General features: G+C 38.3%; 1 protein-coding gene across 2 annotated transcripts in view; it reads left to right on the top strand.

Moving 5' to 3' along the window:
• The window catches only part of mthfr (methylenetetrahydrofolate reductase (NAD(P)H)), a 45,031-nt gene extending 40,359 nt beyond the window's left edge, over positions 1–4,672 (top strand). For both annotated transcript variants that reach the window (XM_053318335.1, XM_053318334.1), the window contains exons 9-12: positions 2,424–2,606; positions 2,712–2,813; positions 2,901–3,020; positions 3,556–4,672. In XM_053318335.1, coding sequence (XP_053174310.1) covers positions 2,424–2,606; positions 2,712–2,813; positions 2,901–3,020; positions 3,556–3,777 — 627 coding nt within the window. In that variant the 3' untranslated portion in view covers positions 3,778–4,672. The remainder of the gene's footprint in view (positions 1–2,423; positions 2,607–2,711; positions 2,814–2,900; positions 3,021–3,555) is intronic.
• The last annotated feature ends 9,052 nt before the right edge of the window (positions 4,673–13,724 follow it).

The raw sequence follows: 13,724 nt of genomic DNA, 5'->3' as shown, positions 1-13,724 counted from the left end.
GAAAAAAATACTGTTATCATTGGGACGTTTGTTCAATAAAATTCGAATTATACTCTAACGGTTGATGACTTGAAAATTATACTGACTGTCATTCTCATTGACTATTTAGGAAAATCTGAGAAAAATATCATTTGCATAATAATTTGGAACGCGGTGTAAAAGTGTCTGTGTGATTCTGTGACTTACTGAACAAGAGTGGCAGAGGTTACAATGATGGGGTTGTTTCCTCGCCCATAGGTTTGCCTTTACAATGACATGTGTACAGACATTCAGGGACCTCTCAGCAGGATATAGACACAATGAGGCCACAGCCACAGGTCTTGGCTTCATGCAGTCCAAATTTGGAGTCAAAAGACCAAAAGATGAATTTTTCAGAATTATTTTTCAACAGGTATGTCCATGCGTTTTCCTCAGGTCCTTTTTGGAGACTCCAAATGGACACTTGGTTACCAAAGCTGTATAACCGCAATCAAACACCTATAACTTCACATCCCCTTTGCCTACAATCAAAATCTTGGTCTCTAATGAAAGCTGACGCCATATTATTATTATTATTATTATTATTACATATAACCATATATTTTTTGTTTGGCCATATCTATCTATCTATCTATCTATCTGTTTATTTTGGTATAAGTCATATGTCAAGTCGAAGAAGAACCAACCGTGTACCAAAATGCCGTGTGCGTAATGATATATGGTTCAACTCTTTTACGCACAGGGCGCACGCCGGTTAAGCTTGGAGTTTGCTTATGGACAGCCAAACATAATAGCTTAGTGTCATACACCGTTGGAAACCTCTGACTATTGGCTAAAAGGTTATCAACTTCATTTCACCGAATATTTCCATAGGCTAGAACAGCAGTCAATCAAAGCCATGTTGTCATTGTTGTCGGTCACATGTCCTCATTGGCTTTGGAGACATGTACTGCCTAATCCTAAACACCGATTGGCTTGTGTGTCGTGTCGTCAGAAGCACGTTTAGGGGGGCAAAAAGGCTGTTACTTTGTCAGAAGAATAAGAAAAAGAAAAAAAAAATAAAGAGAAGAATAATCATGGCAAAAACAATAGGGCTTCGCGCTGGTCAGCGCTCGGGCCCTAATAAACGACACAAAAACAATAGGGTTCTTGCCTCCAGTCAAGGGCAGTACTCCTCTGGAGTCCTCGCCCTCTTGCCTTTCGGCTCGGTCCCTAATTATAATAGTTTGTTGGAGAACACTTATTTTAACACTTCGATATCCTAAAATTAGAAGACAAACACAATTGTTAGACTTATTTCTACTTTTATATGTACTTATACAAATAGTTTTGCTTTCTAAAGGCAGATTAAAATAATAATGTCAAGGCTTTGTAAATACAAAGGTATATATATATAGTTTTTATTCTGAGAAAAATATAAACTTAAAATAGCCAGTTACTGCCATACTTTGGGATTCATATGTTTTATTTGGAAAATTGTCAAATAGACTAGATTATCAACCAAGCAACTGCTCCAAGGTCCAAAAACCAACAATTTGATTCAGTGATAATTTTTGGGGGGAATGCTGGATATTGTATAAAGCACAACATGAACCTAGGGGCCTTGGGGCTTGATAAGGGCCTTAAGAGGACGTTTGCATTATTATATAATCTTGAGGCCCTTTTTGTACAGGGCCCTGAGCAAAAATATGTATTAAGTTTACAGCTTACCCACATATTTCAACATTTGTCTATGTTTGCACATAGAAGGCAAACCTGTCTCATGTAATCATGTAATTGTGTCAATATTGTTGTTGTTTTTTTGCCTTGTTTTTTAAAAACAGCTTCATCAAAACAAGTATACAAGTTTACAGTGCATTATTGTTAGACTTATTTCTACTTTTATTTGTATTTATACAAATAGTTTTGCTTTGTAAACAAATTTAGATAGACATACTGGGCTCTCTGCACATCCCCAAAAAACAGCCCAAGAGCTTGTCAGGTTGAAGAGGTGGAATATACTCAACTGGCCAAGTCAATCACCTGGTCTGTCACTCTGACCTGCCTTCCTGAAGACCAGAGTAAAGAGTCCACATCAAGCCATAGCTGAAGTTGTTTGCAGTGTTGGCCTGGGTGAACATGACCATGAACATGATCAGGAACCATACAAAGTGTGTGCTGATGTCTCTACCTCCAAGACTTCAGCCAGTCACTGACTGCAAAGGACTTAACACTAAATGTGAAATATGAGAATTCTGTTTTGAACCACCTCCACACAACTTTCTATATTGATGTAAATCCACTCACCGCTGAGAATTAGTATTTTGTCCATTACTTTTTTTTTTTACAATTGAATATGTAACTGTCCAAAGACTTATGATCTGGACTTCAATCTCAGAAGAAAAATGTGGAACTGTTCCTCTAAAGCTTTACTATGTTTAGGCTAAGGTTTCCTCTTCTGCCAGGTTATGTGTTTGCCATGGAACGATGAGCCACTTGCCCAAGAGACCAACTTGCTGAAGGATGAGCTGGAGAAGGTCAACAGACGAGGTGTGCTCACTATCAACTCCCAGCCCAACATCAATGGCAAACCCTCTGCAGACCCTATAGTAGGCTGGGGTCCTGCTGGAGGCTATGTCTTTCAGAAAGTATGTCAGCATTTGGTTTTATTGTTTTAAAATAAAGTAGTTGGTTATGAAGTGCCAATGGAGTGCTCTTGTCTGATATGTTAATATACTGCCTCAATCCAAAAGGCCTATCTGGAGTTCTTTACCTCCAGTGAAAATGTGACTGCCCTCCTCAAAGTACTGAAGAAGTACGAGCCCCGTGTCAACTACCACATTGTTAATGTGCACGTAAGTTTGAACAGAGAGCACCTGCCATTCAGTGTTTGAATGTTTATTCATTAATAATATCCATGACTGTGAATATCTTCTGTGCAGGGCCGTAACCTGACCAATGCCCCTGACATGCAGCCTAATGCTGTGACGTGGGGCATCTTCCCTGGCAGGGAGATCGTTCAGCCTACAGTAGTGGACCCAGTCAGCTTTATGTTTTGGAAGGTAAGATTGACTGGCTAATGTGTAGCAATTCAGGAATCTTGATCCACATGCTGGTTTTGTTTTTGCAGGAAACAAAACTCAGAATAGTGTAGTGATTGTTGTACTGAAGTAAGTAGTTGCAAAAATCTTGTCCGTCTTAATGAGTGATGACAATGGAAATGACAGTGATTTCAAGAAATACTTGAATATACACTTGAAAAACTGTGAACCTATCCTCTTAACCTAAAAGCTTAGTTTTATTTATGTAATAGCAGGTGATTAGACAGTGCTGTCTGACATGTGCTAGATATCCTAAGCATCAGCACAAATACAAATGATTTCTTAGGAAAAGGAATAAAAGCATTTATCAACATCTTAAACTAACTGTAAGACCACATTTGCGTCGCTGAATTCTTGGCAAGTTGGGTGGGATTTCCTTCCCACGCTGAAAGATCCAGGCTATTTAATGCTAGTGTTAGGGTAAGATCCAGGAGTAATAACAAGGACATGTGGTTGTGGTCTGCTCTGACTAAACCTGTCCCTGTGTTTTTCTCAGGACGAGGCCTTTGCTTTGTGGATCGAGCAGTGGGCCAAACTCTATGAAGATGAGTCTCCATCACGGATGATCATAAAGTATATCCACGACAACTACTTTCTGGTCAATCTAGTGGACAATGACTTTCCCCTGGACAACTGCCTGTGGCAGGTCATCGATGATATGTTTGAGCTACTTGATGCACCTCCAGAGCCACTCAACGACGGAGCTGTGTCTGAATGAAATCACAGGGCTGGGGTTATGAAACAGTTGATATTTTATGCATTGTCTTTTAATGCTGCTATTAAGACACAGAACTTAAAAACTGTACTGTGACAACACAGACAACGTTACACTGTCTACATGCTGCCTTGACATTTTTTATAGTGCTTCATATTTATTTGTTGTGACTCATTTCTGAATCTCATTAGTTTTTCCAGTATTGTACAAAATTTTACAAAGTGATATTCAGTTACCAGGACTGTCCAGCATTTTGAGCTGCTATTGATGTGTAGCATTTCAACAAGACATACTTTAAATGTATTATGTATTCAGAGTGAATTGTGATCACTACATAACAACAAGTACAGGTCAGGTCATAGGACGGTGTATGACACTGCAGCAGTCAGGTGACATTGGCAGGGATTTTCCACAAATTGAGTAACTATGTTAACAGCTGAATGTACAAATCATAACCCTGCAGAGAAATGGTGTGACGTGGTATTGATAGTCCAACCATTGCACACACTGGAAGCCTTATCTTGACCTGAGCAGCAGTTGATCAGATTGCCTACATCAGACAGACAGCTGTTGCCTTTGCCACAAAGTACATCCCACATGGAAAAGTTCCCAGTGGTGGCAAAGTGGCTGACAATATTGACCTGATGAATATAAAAATAAGCATCTGTAGGGCAGAATTCTTTCATACAAACATGTATTCCAAACAAATAAAGAAATACATTACAAATTCTTACATGACATGTCCCAACTCTTACATCTCAACATATGTACTGTATGTCCTCAAAAACATTTTTGTAAAGGTGATGAAGACAATCAGGATGTTCCACAAAAAACATTTTCTTTATTGTAATAATGAGAACTTTTGTTTTCAATAAAGTTCACTATATTAACAATTACACTATTATAATGAGATGTTTTAACATTAACATTTAACATTTTAACATTTCTTGTTAAAATTGCCCCAAAATACTTGATTGGAAGTGATTTCTTTTTCATCATAAGATACTTAAGTATGTTGTTAAAACAAAATATCCAGTATAATTTGTGGGGGGGCATCAAGTCAAAGTTTACTGTGACATTGTAGCATATCAATTTACTAAGACACTGATAGAGAAGAGAAAGGCAGATTAAAATAATAATGTCAAGGCTTTGTAAATACAAAGGTATATATATATAGTTTTTATTCTGAGAAAAATATAAACTTAAAATAGCCAGTTACTGCCATACTTTGGGATTCATATGTTTTATTTGGAAAATTGTCAAATAGACTAGATTATCAACCAAGCAGTGGCTAGGCCACTGTAGGACCTTGAAATGCTTCTTACGAAGCCACTCCTTCATTGCCCGGGCGGTGTGTTTGGGATCATTGTCATGCTGAAAGACCCAGCCACCTTTCATCTTCAATGCCCTTGCTGGTGGAAGGAGGTTTTCACTCAAAATCTCACGATACATGGCCCCATTCATTCTTTCCTTTACACGGATCAGTCATCCTGGTCCCTTTGCAGAAAAACAGCCCCAAAGCATGATGTTTCCACCCCCATGCTTCACAGTAGGTATGGTGTTCTTTGGATGCAACTCAGCATTCTTTCTCCTCCAAACACGACAAGTTGAGTTTTTACCAAAAAGTTCTATTTTGGTTTCATCTGACCATATGACATTCTCCCAATCCTCTTCTGGATCATCCAAATGCTCTCTAGCAAACTTCAGACGGGCCTGGACATGTACTGGCTTAAGCAGGGGGACACGTCTGGCACTGCAGGATTTGAGTCCCTGGCGGCGTAGTGTGTTACTGATGGTAGCCTTTGTTACTTTGGTCTCAGCTCTCTGCAGGTCATTCACTAGGTCCCCCTGTGTGGCCCTGGGATGTTTGCTCACCGTTCTCATTTTGACCAAACACATTTAACATTTATCATACCTGGATTTATTCAGAATCCTGAATTTGTACCCGTCAGGCTGACAGAGCATGGAACTGAAAACACACTGGGTTGTGTAATACTCTATGTGCATGGATTACAATTATTTTTTTAAATGATTTAAAAGAAAATACTATTAAAATACTGTTTTATACCAGCACTTGTCTGACTTTATTTGTGGTTATTAATAGATCATAAACACAGTACAAGGACTACTGTGCATGTAATTGTAAACCATAATTTTATGAAGATCCTTCAACACATGTATGCAGATATGCAGAGGAGGAGCAGCTGTAGTGGAGGCACTGCTCTTGTGAAAAAGCTGAAAAAGGATCAGAGGTCATGACTAAAACTGGAACAGATGTTGCAGATGTTGCAGATGTTGAGGCTTCAGTCTGTATATTCACAGTCTGAGTTTAACTGCACAGTCATTTATGGCACTGCTGAACTTTACTGTAAGTCTAAAGTCTAAAACTCTATCCATTACATCACACATGCAAATACAAAAATACACTACACAAGTACATTCAGATTCCACTATTCTGAGCCTTTCCAGCCCTTCAAGAAGTACTTCTAAAAATTGATGGTGGTGAGCATAGTGTAAATGTCCATTACATATTATATTAGAATATATTTGTATTTAAAAAGTTAAGTGGACGGTTGTTGCATGAGGAAAACAAGCAATACAGTTATTAGTTATGGTGTGTGCAAAGTTGAGTTTTAGACTCAGTTTGGATTTCACGTAATCATTATCATTATCAAGATCCACCTGTTTACCAAAACATATTCAACTTACAGCTTTATAATGAATATGAGTTTAAAGTGCACATCCAAATTGGAGAAAGGGTTTGAGAAATATAGGGGAGACTGGGAACAGTTGCAATAAGTCTTATTTCTCCAATCAGAAGCATGCTAGAGTGATGACATTCACACTGCACATGCTCAGTTAGACCCTCTGCCCATCAAAAAGAGAGAGGCCATATTGAGCATCTGATCCTGCTTTTATCAAGAAAAGTTGTTTTGGAGGTATGAAAGTAGCCTTTTTCATGAGTTGTATTTTTGTCATACTGTCCTGACCTTTTGTACGAGTGAAACTTACCTAGTTGGAATCATTGTTTTGTTGACTATTCAATGATTCAGCTGTCCCTCTAAGTTGGCTAGTCATATCAAAACTTAAGTTAAAAATAGACACAATTCTGGGGTAGAGCATAGCTCAGTGGTTAGAGCACCCGCCCCATGTGTTGAGGGTACAGTCCTTGCTGCAGGCGACCCCGGTTCGAATCCTGCACCGTGTGGTCCTATCCTGCATGTCATTCCCCCCTCTCTGCCTCCAATTTCCTGTCTCTCTCTACTAACCTGTACATCAAAGGCAAAAAGCCTGAACACAATTTGTGTATTTTACTGTGCCTATGCTCATGATGAACAGAACAAAATTACATTACATTATAGAGAAATAAGAATCTGCCCTAACCCTAACCCTCCACTGACATCCTCACAGACACATCTGTGAAAAAAGCAGAAGAGGAAAGAGGAAGAAAAAAAACTGTACAGAGGAAGGCAAAAAAGGATAAAAGTAAAGCAAACCACAAAGAAAAGTATAAAGAAAACCCAAAACAGAAGAGAGAAGGATCCAACTCTGAAGAGGAAGAAGATGTCTGCATCGTCTGTTTCTCCAAATCCAGGGAAGTGTGGCTCCAGTGCTGGATGTGCAAGTCCTGGGCACATAAAGATTGCACACCTGGGGTTGATGTTTACACATGTCACAACTGTGACTCTGAATGATCTCCATTCTTGTTGATTCTTTCTGGAAGCCAGCAGAATTGTTCTGGAGTCTGCAGAATTTTTATTTATGTTTATTTTATTTATTCTTTTTATGTTCTATTTATTATATATATATAGTCCCCAGGTTTGGGGTCAGTTGCAACATCTGAATTTTTCTATTCAAATCAATATTGTGATTGATATGTTATATGTAACCATCTTTAAATGGTATGGGTAATTAGCAGACATGTGTAAGTTTAATATGTAAAGGTTTGTTGGGCCTAGTCCAAATAGTCTCTGAGCAACTGAGAGTAATGTAAAAAGTGTTGCAACTGTCCCCAGTCTCCCCTACTCTTTAATATGTACCATCCTCTTTTTGAGGGGACCATAAATAATAGGACAACTGATTTAAAAACTGTTTCATTGACAGATGTGGACAATTCCTTTGTTATTTTATCATCAATTAAACAGGTAAAATGTCTGGAGTTGATTCCGGGTGTGGTCTTTGCATTTGGAAGCTGTTCCTGTGAACAAATCAACAGTATGGTACATTCTGACAAAAACACAGGGATGTCCATGGAAGATGATCATCCACCACTGCTGGATGATTGTAGGTTCTTTTCCATGGTTAAGAAAACCCCTTTCACAACATCCAGCCAAGTGAAGAACACTTTCCAGGAGGTAAACATATCATTATTCAAGTCTACCATAAAGAGAAGACCTCACGAGAGCATATACAGACGGTTCACCTCAAGGAGCAAACCATTCATAAATCTCAAGAATAGAAAGGCCAGATCAGACTTTGCCAAAAAAACATCTAAGAAGCAGCACCGTTCAGGAACAGATGTAACTCTGGTCAACCTGTACAAGATTGTTGCGAAGAAAAAAGTGTGGACAAGGTGTGGCACGGCTCATGATCCAAAGCATACCACATCATCTGTAATCTGTCTCCTGGAATATCTGGAAGTCTCCCGTATATTGATGGCAGCTCCCTGACGCCCGCAAATGAGATACAATCTCCCGGAATCTGGAGCAAGCAAGTGAGCACTAGAGAGAGACTGCGTGTGTGTGTCTGTGTGACTATTCTATTACTGCAGCGCATATTATAGCTCTGTGTTGCAGCTTATTAGACCAATCGCACTCCGACAAAATGTTATGTCTCTGTTAAACCACATCACCAGTATTATTTTATTTTCATATCCATTGTATACAATTTCTAAATGATCAAATTAGCAGACTAAATTAAGTTCATGTTTGCTAGCTTGGTCAATTTATGTTAATTTGCTGACTAATCAAATGCCGGCAGTGTAATTATTCATTAATGTTGAATGAATGTTGTTACCCCTTCCATGCCAACGGCATCGTCTGGAACAGATGAGTTTTACCATGTCTCTGTCAGAATTATGGAGTAACAGTCTCTCATCTCCCATTTAGTTGATAAATCCAGCTTCAGGTAGTCCAGTTTATTTTCCAAGGAGCAGATGTCAGCAAGCACGATGGAAGGAAGCAGTGTTTTGGATGTGTTAGCCTGGCCTGGCTGTTAATCCCCTTCAACTGCCCCTCTAGTGCTTTCAACATAACCATTGAACCAAACCCTTTAAGTGCAATATTCAGTGGTCCTACAGGCACATTCACTAAAGCACAATCTGATGTTATTGCATTCACCTCGCTGCTTGCCCATGATAAAATTCTCTTTATGTGGAAATCCACCACACCCCCATTGCTTGCCCGTTGCCTAGAGGATGTTATGCTTTTTCTCAAACTAGAAAAAATGTAATTTACATTGAGAGGGTCAATAAGGAATTTCTACCGGAGATATGGTGCACCAAAAGCACATGTGGTAAACCAAATTGGCTGTACTGTTTGTGTTGCCAGTGCATGTATGGAACATGTGCAAGAAGTAATCAGAACTACTACACGTATATGGTTGTCCATGTAGGCATCTACTTGGAGTATATTCATTCAGTCTGAACATAATTTTATCTCATCAGTATGTTATGTATGTAAATTCTATAATTAAAAAAAAAATTGAGTCAAAGTTATGAGTTAAAAAGTCAAAATTACAGCAGATAAGATTTTCTTTACCTGTCAGAACCAAGACACCTGCAGTGACATCACTGACTGGGGAATCACTCTTTCAGTGCAGCTAAGGGGCCGTTCTGTGCTCTCTTCAGCCACCAGAAGTCAAGATTAGCCTCAGAAATTGATCCACCCCTCACACAGGAAGCAAATGATTAAAAATAAATACAAATACAAAATACAAAATATTCACATTCAAAATGGACTGTTAATAGGGTATTTGCTTAAGATGTACAAATTGTACTTACTAATGCTGATGTTGAAATAGGCATGTAAGTCCAAGAATTGAAAACTTGTCACACAGGTGCAGTAATGTAGAAGTGGTATTACTGACATCACTGTCAGGTGGGGTAACAGGTGGGGTTACAGGTGGAACAGTGCACAGTTTTACACACACAGCCACTTCCATCAGTGATGCTGGTTGTGATTGGAGGAGAAACAGATACTGATACTTAAAACCAGAGAGGACAAAGAAACACTGATTCACAGCTTGGTGTTAAGATTACTCTTTAAAAGTCAGATACAGAGTGCAACAGCAGGGATTCCTGCTTTTTAGACCACCTTTTTACAGCTGTAATGAACAGGACAGAAAGTAATATTAATGTACTGGGAGCAACCCATGTAATGCTACATGTAGAATAATTTTATATTCAAAATAAAAAATGTAAATGCATATATAACCCACTTGCTATATGTCTACACCAGGATTTGTAGGTATATCTTATCTAAATTCTAAATAACTTTAACTGCAATATGTTATAGTTTCTTATTTCCTGTCAGTCAGAACTATAATCTTGCCTTTATCTTTCATTAACAGCAGTACACATTCCATTTTGTTACAGGAATCATTGAACTCGTACACCTCTTGTGTATGAAACAAAAGCACGCCTACAACCAGGACCATGATTCAAAATTCCATTATCAACTGATTTATAGTAAATATGGTTACTTAAATTATTTGAGATGGCAACCAAATTTAGCTAGGGCAATTAGGTTAAAACCCAGTAAACTTCAACCACATTTTAAAAAATGTGACCCAACAAGAACAAAATAACAACATAACAAGATCTCAAAAAGAAACAGTCTATACCTTTCATATAAATAACCAGCAGAATAGGAAATCTGTCTTTGTGTTTTTCACCCCAGTTTCATGACTTTTTTGAGTGCACTTGAGTTCCCTAGCAATCCTTGCTCCCAAAAGGATAGGGAAGACAAAGACAGTTGAATCTGATGAGCAATGGAGACAAAGACTTAAAGTAATGATGGCGGTGAAGATCCAGTAAGCGATTAGATGATGGTAATTATGGAGATGGAGACCACGAGGCAGTGGGATGAGGCAGTGGGATGACAGCAACTTGAGCAGCATGGTCTATAGTATTGTCTCAACAAAAAAACAGTAATCACTCAGTCCATATAAACAGTTAAGTTTTGTTTCTTCTCAGTACACCAATGCATAATATCCTTACATACTTCACATATCTCAATAACTATACCATTTAACATTTTACTAACTTAGAACTTAGTAGTAGTTTAGTGAGTAGGCTACATGTCATAATAAAAGGACAGAAAATATATAAAACATTGATTTGTTTCTGCCTGTAGTTGAATAAACCACTTAACATTTTTTCTAATTTAACAGTATTGAACAATGTCAAAGGAAACCATACCAACACATAACAACGCAACAAATGCTAAAGGTTAACAACAATTGGCAAGGTTTACACCGACCAGAATGCTAATTTGTTGTTTAGCTAGCAGCTCACCAGAATGTTTGATACATACTGTTTGGATGGGGTCAAGTAGCTATGGCTGTTGTATCACTTCTCTTTCAGCTGTCAAGAATCTCTCCTCATTGCTTGTTTTCTATTTTAATTGAGGTAGTTAGACCACCAATTCAAATTTTCTCTGCTCCGGATCTAATGTGGTCATATCTATAGACAGAAAAAAACTCCAGACATCCCAACTCTCCCGGAAGTTCCAGGAGTCTCCCGCATATTGATAGCGGCTCCCTGACGCCCATAAATTCTAGGGGAATGACGATACACTCACAAGGTGAGACGAGACACGATATTAGTGTCACGAGATCAAGACGAGATGAGATTTTAACACTATTTTAAAGAAAACTTAAATGAGGAAATATATGACTGGTCTTTTGAAATTCACAAAATAATGCAGGTGCATTTTGAAATGTTTTAATTAATCATCTTGTAATGAATGTCACTAGTTCTACTTTCTAAGTATGAATTATCATACGCAGCATGCAATATGCAAGCACTGTAAAAAGTTTGCCCATATAGATAGATATTTTATAGATAGATCATTTTGGTATTTATGGAAATAACCATAAATACCAAAATGATCACAAATACCAAAATGTGAATTATAAAGAATAGAAACAATCCTAGAATATAAATACAAATGAAATAAAGAATCAAATGATCACAAATTATAACATATTACTAGCAAAAAACAGAAATAAACGTAAATTGCACAAATCCTATATCACACACATACACAAGTAGAACAACATATAAATTGTGTTATAATTTGGTCGTGTGACTTTTTGCATTATTAGGCTTCCATAGCTCAGCTAGATTTCTCTGCTGCTCCTACTTCAGGCTCTCAGTGTAGACCTGAGGTCAACCTAACCCTGCTCCTCCTTATCTCATACTACTGTGAGATCTTCTCAGCAGGTAGAAGCTGGGCCAAGGCTAATCATCCACACGTAACATTATAAAAAGAAGACATGATGTGCAAATGAGCGATAGAAAACCTTTTCTGTTTTTGGTGCGCACCCTTAATATTGCTTCGTAAGACAATACTCACCTCGACAACAATATCGGCACATTTAATCATGTCACACCCCTAGTAAGCAAACAAATGTGCAGTCTAAACAGTGACTGTGCGTGTGTTTGTTTGTGTGACTATCAATGCAGCGCGCGTGAGAGCAAAGTGTCCTGACAGTTCTGTGTTGCTGCTTAGTAGACCAATCGCACCCAACACGATCGCACCCCCCCCCCCCCCAAACTTTTTACAGGTTGGGATGTCTGAAACTCATCAACTGTATTCTCACTTTCCTCTCTCAGTTACATCATTAGTGAGCACCAATGGACCATAATAACTGAGGGGGCACCAACAATTAATGCCCTGTCAAAAAATGCTGAAGTTGAGTGAATTGATAGAAAGTCTATCCATTCATAGTATCTTTGGTATTATTAGTCCAAATGCAGTAGAATGGGCTAATTATATGACTTTAAATCCACTATATTTTAAATCCCGGAGAGTTAAAAGTTATGAAAAAGGTGGTTTAAAAGCTTTAGACTTTGAGATGTTTATCAGAATATTCAGAAGAAACTGGATTAAGAAATGTCTCTACACAACTTTCATGTTTCACATACCAGCTACTCCACTCACTGTGTGGGTATACTATCAATATTTCATTTGTGAGTAGGAAAGCAAATACATGTTAACTGTTAATACATATACATATTTGTAAGTGTATAAATGTGAACAAAGTCTTGACAGCATGCCCCGCAGCAAAGATGCATAGATTTATGGGCATCGAAACACCAGGCCAGAAGTCAACTAGTCAGAGGATATCTGACACAATGAATGACTCGGGGCTCATCTTGGAAGTGGAAAATCACAAGATTTTTCTCTCCATGGCTTCCTCTCCAGGAAGCCATGGAGAGGAGTGTGACTCTCTTCTCTCTGGAATTGCAGAGCAAAACGCTCTGCTTTTGAAACACTTCTGGTGGGGTATGACACTGTGCAGAGGGCAGAACAAAACTGCATCTCATCCAGAACACGACACAGCTCTGCCCTGTGGATGATGACTATGTTTTCATAATGACTACTCAGACTTCCTGGTTGCATATAACAGACATGAACAGTTTCTAAGAGAGGCAACAATTTAAGAGCTTATGTTCAATTTTTAAATTTTCTATTTTAAATAAGAATCTTACAAGAGTATAACTCCACATATCTACAGTGCAAACCCTCCTGTTCTCCTGCTGCAGCACATCCTTCCTTTCCTTCACTCAATTATTTAACCTATAAGAAGCCATTTTTTAGCAGCATCGGAAGTGCTGAAAACAGACTTCTTGGGCTCCAAACTGACCCTAAAATGACCCACAATTTACAGTCTGTGTAAAGACTAAACCCTAACAATAGTATATGGGATATTTGAAACAACTT

Source organism: Scomber japonicus, chromosome 4 (assembly GCF_027409825.1).
Source record: "Scomber japonicus isolate fScoJap1 chromosome 4, fScoJap1.pri, whole genome shotgun sequence".
NCBI classification, from domain to species: domain Eukaryota; kingdom Metazoa; phylum Chordata; class Actinopteri; order Scombriformes; family Scombridae; genus Scomber; species Scomber japonicus.
The sequence above is the reverse complement of the archived record's forward strand: the minus strand, read 5'-3'. Positions and strand labels throughout refer to the sequence as shown.